This window comes from Durio zibethinus, chromosome 14 (genome assembly GCF_047325235.1).
Source record: "Durio zibethinus cultivar Kanyao isolate XHJ-2024 chromosome 14, ASM4732523v1, whole genome shotgun sequence".
Taxonomy (NCBI): Eukaryota; Viridiplantae; Streptophyta; class Magnoliopsida; order Malvales; family Malvaceae; genus Durio; species Durio zibethinus.
Genome location: NC_143175.1, coordinates 19,315,260 through 19,320,412, shown reverse-complemented (window position 1 = coordinate 19,320,412; position 5,153 = coordinate 19,315,260). Strand labels below are relative to the sequence as shown.

Below are 5,153 nucleotides of genomic sequence, written 5' to 3'. Positions count from 1 at the left end.
TTTATCGATATAAGAAAATCTTGTGTAACATTTTAATATTATTCTAAAAAGCAACTACTATTATTAATTGACAAACAATATTTATGGAATAATTTTCATAAATTTGTTATTAATGATTTTTCTGTAAGTTGATAAAAAATGTCAAAAGTTGAAATAATATAATCATTTTTCCCTTCCATGAAAAAAAGAAAAAAAAAATATATATATATATATAGAAAACATAGATGTACGGAAATTAAGAAAAGATTAACGTAGTCGTATTCTACATTAATCCCTGTTCCCCCTCCCGCTGCCCCCGTCACGCGCTTTCCTAACCTTTGCATACTCTTGCCGTCGTTCCGATCCAAAACTTTAAAACGCTGAAAAAAATCATATCAATACAAAAAACCCAGGAAAAAAAATCTCTTTTTTTTATATCACTCCGCCGTTCACCGGAAAAAGAAATCCACTGCTACAACACCATGAGCTCTCCGGTAATCTAATCTTCACCTAATTTCCATTCTAAAAACAGGGAATGAAAGACATCAAAGTTTGAATTTATTTTTTAGGTTTGTTAAATTTGAATTTATAGGGAGGTGGAATATTCAGTGGATTTACAAAGCTATGTAAGGGACTAGCAGTGATACTCATCGGGGGCCACATTGTGGTTCAGCTTCTTCCTTCTTCTGTTACTTACCTTGCTCTTATACCCGCCAGGTTCTTTTTCCCATTTTCCCCTTTCAATTCTTTTTCATAATTTTATGTTAATTATGTTCCTTTTCATGTTAGAAATTTTGGGTTGTGACTTAATTTTGGTTTTCTGTGCTCTTTTGGTCAAATACCCATAAAGGATTTTAGTCACATTTCATTGCTAATTGAACAAATTCTGAGGAATCATAGCATTGGAAATTTTTTCTTTTTCGTCTTAGGGATCGGTTGTATATTTATTGGTGGTTTGGTTCTAGTTTTAATCAAACGGTTGATGTTCCGACGTGCTTGATGGACTGACTTAAGGATTTATTATTTGGTTGTTTAGATCTGGATTTTGGAAGAGTGTTAGCATTTTCTTAAACTTGGCTAGTACCTTGTGATGGGTTTTTCTAGTTAAGTGGAATGTCTATGCTTTTTACATATGTTCGAACGGAACTTACTACTTTGTTCATTTGAACGCTTAGATCTGGAGTTAGGAACCTGAAATAAACTATTGGCAATCATTATGTAATTTTCTTAGCATTTTTTGAACTTTCTTGCAGCTGTTTCTAGTTAAGTAGAATTAATTATTGCTTTTATGCATGGGCGAAAAGAATGACTTACGATTTTGATATTCACATGCCTAGATCTGGATTTGGGTGCTTGAAACAAACTCATACAAATCATTATTTTTAGCATCATACTGCTCATGGCTGCTTACTGTTTGATTGGTTGAATTATTATGTTTTACACTTGGCCAAAGGGAGTGGTTTTCAGGGTTTGTTATTTAGTGTTTAGATCTGGATTTTGAAACTTACGGGTGGATCTCGGTTTAGAAACCAGTGCCTTCCTGTTATTGGTTCAGGGAATAAAGCTCTAACAATGGTCTTGGTTGAATTGGAAAATCAATTTGAGATCCTGTTCTATCAAAAGAATGGATTTTGCATTTTAAGATCATGGATCTGGTTGTAATGCATGAACCTGTAACTTTATGTCTTTATATGTTGTTGGTATTGGATTCAGATATGCTGGAATGCTCTTTTTCCTTTAGATGCAAGAGAGTAATGCTTTGGATTGCTAGTTTATTTGAAGGACTTAAACTTTTTTTTGTCCCACCTGAAACTTATTTTTCAGGACAATTCCTTTTGGTTGGAACCTTATAACTGCTGGTTACATTGAACAATCAGTTCATGGGGTATGAACATGTTTTATTTTACTCTTTAGTTTTCCTAATTTTTCTTTCCTTCTTTTCCCATATAGTTGTTCTGATGGTTACTGATTTCTGCAGGTGGTTGTCAGCACTGTTGGACTTCTTTTCATGGGGAAGTTGCTTGAGCCTGTATGGGGTTCTAAGGAGTTCTTGAAGTTCATCTTTGTAATTAACTTTCTAACTTCTGTCTGTGTTTTCATTACTGCTATTGCCTTGTACTACATAACAAGGCAGGAAAATTACCTGTGAGTACAATGATCTCCCTATTTGTTTAAGAAGCACTTATTTTTGGTTACTTCTCCTTATGCCCTTCTCTCTTCTGCCTGTTCTTTTTTCCTCCATTCTTTTCAATCAAATGTTTGAGAAGTAATGAGAATAAATTTATAAAATTGAAGCACTCTTCCCCCCCCCCCCCCCCTCCCTTCTTCTCTAACTTATTGGTAGGAAAATGGTGTTTTATCTTGAAGTTAATGTAAATACATTGTGCAAAATTTTAACCTAATTTTTTTTCCCATCGTGCTTACATTTTTTATGCCTCTTAACCCTTAGTATGCTGATTCTCTTTTGATCTCTGTTCTAGTTACATGCCTCTTTCTGGCTTCCATGGGGTGCTGGCAGGCTTCTTGGTTGGCATCAAGCAAATTGTACCTGACCAAGAGCTGTCTCTGCTGAAAATAAAAGCAAAGGTGAAAATTTATATTGCAAGCACCATTGAATTCAGTTTGACATAAAATTTTTTCTAGCTGGAATCTGCCGTTCACACTCTCTGATGATGCTTCCTATGCCATCCAGTGGCTTCCATCACTTCTGCTGTTGCTTTCCATTGCCATTAGTTTCTTCACTCCAGAGTCGGCAACATATCTTCCATCTTTGATATTTGGAACATATATGGGCTGGATTTACCTCAGGTACCTGCAGAGAAAACCAGAAGCAAAGCATAGGGGTGATCCAAGTGAAGATTTTGCATTCTCTACATTCTTCCCTGAATTTCTCAGGTATTGTTTGGCTTTCCTCTTAGCTCATGAAATGTCTAAGTTCATTTTAAACTCTCTCCCTCTCACCTGTTTCCCTATGATTTGGCACAGATCAATCATCGATCCCATTGCATCAATATTTCACCGGATGCTTTGTGGAAAATCTGAAGCTTCAACTGATCCTCAGGGTTATACTTTGAGAGGTGCAGCATTACCTGGTTCTGATCCCATTGAGGCATCAAGGAGAAGGTACCTTTTTCTGTTAATCTTGCCATGCTCATTGAAATGTTCAATGGTTTTTTGTCTGTATTGTAATGGACATCTAATGAGTCTAACATACAATAGAAACACCACATATTTGAAAAGAAACTTTTGTCACGAATTTTTGCTCTTTTAATATGTTGAAAAATGGTCTAACCTTGTTGGAAGAAATGAGATGAACAATTTGGAAGATGTTTTAGCAATATAGTTTCCGTAAGTGGGTTTATTATAAGGAAAGTTGTCAATGTAGAAGTTGGAACTTATTAGCTAAAAGATACTGTTGTTTACCTAGATCTTAAATATAAAAGAACGTTGGAATAGCACCAGACAGTAATTCAAGTCTTCAGCTGCACTTATAAAGTTGAGTGACATCATTTCAGTGAAATATCAAGAATAATTTAGGCCTTGTAATATCTGAAGTAGGATAATTTGGGAATAAGAAATATGAGAGAAACCAATTCCAGGTTACATGACAAACTTGCCCTAGCTTTGCAACAAATCTGAAGACAAAAGGTCTACACCACCTGGGATGAGAGCACCTTGCTGTGTTGTTAGGTTTATAAAACACTTGACCGCTGCAATGACAATATTAAGCCAAAATGACTGCATGTAAAGTAGTAATAGTGGTCATTCCATTGCACGGTTTCCTCTTAAGATCACATATTGTAGTTATGACTAGGTGGGCTTTTTATTTGATGTATTCTCTACCTCTCTCAACAGAAAAGAAAAAAGATGTTTTATTTTGTGGGGAATACCAGGCAGTTGTGTATAAGATTAATGGTTTTCTTTATGACAAAATAATGACACTTCTTATGAGAGAAGAAAATTTTGGTTTCTGAAATCTATCACCTTGCAGAGAAAGAGGGGCTAGAGCACTCGAGGAGAGATTGGCAGCTGAGAGGTTGGCTGTTGGAAAGAATTCAGAAATGTCACAAATAGAAGGCGCTGATAATGTTTGATTGCTCAGAAACGCCAGAGATCTCTACTGCAATCTCTGGAGAAGTATCTTTTTGTGGACTCTGGTTGACAGTTTTGTTATATATTCTTCTGTGGATTATGATTCTCATAGTACACACAAATTGCTTTTCATCTTTTTGTTGTGTTTTTTGCACAATGATCCATCCACTGGCGGTGTATTTGATAATTTATATATATATATATATAGTAGAAATGAGAAGAAATACTAGATTATTTTGTTACCTCACATTAAAATATAGGCAAAATTTATTTGTAAATTTTTAAAATTTGTTGTTCTTATTTGGGCTTTTAGCAAAGCTTGATTTTTTTATTTTTTAATTTTGGACCACTTTCTCCACAATGTGGACCTTCATTTTCTTTGTGCAAGTTCTCATTTTATAGTGGTCTGTCTTGGGCGAGAATAAGTACTTCAATGATGACTGTGGGCCAACTTAAAATCCCAAACTCTAGTCCAAATCTCGCCATGTCAGATTAATGACTTCCCACCCCTTCAGCACTGATTTGGTTCCTACTAAAGACGTAAACGAAGACGTAAACGAAATATTAATGCTTTCAAGTTACTCGAATTTGATTCAAATAAAATTTAAATTTAATTTTATTATTATCGAGTTAAGTTTAAATTTGAGTGGTTAGATACATCGATTGAGTTGAGTTTGAGTATTTTTATATCTAACTCGAATAATTCGCGAGCTTAATCGAGTTTTTTATATTTAAATATATTTTTATTATTTTAATTAATAAAATATTTCAAACTTGAGTTTGAGCACAAATAATCAAGTTTTTGTCGAATATAAGAATCGAATTTTTTTTTTACATATTAATTAAGCTTAATCGAGTGAGCTCGAGTAGTTTTATTTTTATATCGAGTCGAATTCGAGTTAAAGAAATAAAATTTAATTGAGTTCGAGTTGAGTTTTGAGCTTCGAATTATAAATCGAGTTTAAGCTCAAGCTTAATATTGTATTGACTCAAACTTAATTGATTACACTTATATTCTTATCAATCGATTACATGATGACTTCCAAAAATATGTGTTGCAAATTATTACACTTTGCCCTTTT

General features: G+C 34.1%; 1 protein-coding gene across 1 annotated transcript; it reads left to right on the top strand.

Annotated features, from left to right (window-relative positions):
• Positions 1-297: 297 nt before the first annotated feature.
• Positions 298-4,313, top strand: LOC111295452 (rhomboid-like protein 19). Its single transcript, XM_089743691.1, has 8 exons — positions 298-473; positions 572-696; positions 1,804-1,864; positions 1,958-2,124; positions 2,460-2,565; positions 2,672-2,874; positions 2,965-3,102; positions 3,971-4,313. The coding sequence occupies exons 1-8, from the start codon at positions 462-464 to the stop codon at positions 4,071-4,073; spliced, it is 915 nt and encodes a 304-aa protein (XP_089599817.1). The 5' UTR covers positions 298-461; the 3' UTR covers positions 4,074-4,313.
• Positions 4,314-5,153: the final 840 nt, after the last annotated feature.

Bases quoted from the DNA above. Each gene is read 5' to 3' on its own strand.
- LOC111295452 (XM_089743691.1), top strand. The intron at 2,875-2,964 runs GTATTGTTTGGC...GATTTGGCACAG, and splicing joins TTCTTCCCTGAATTTCTCAG to ATCAATCATCGATCCCATTG. The intron at 3,103-3,970 runs GTACCTTTTTCT...ATCACCTTGCAG, and splicing joins ATTGAGGCATCAAGGAGAAG to AGAAAGAGGGGCTAGAGCAC.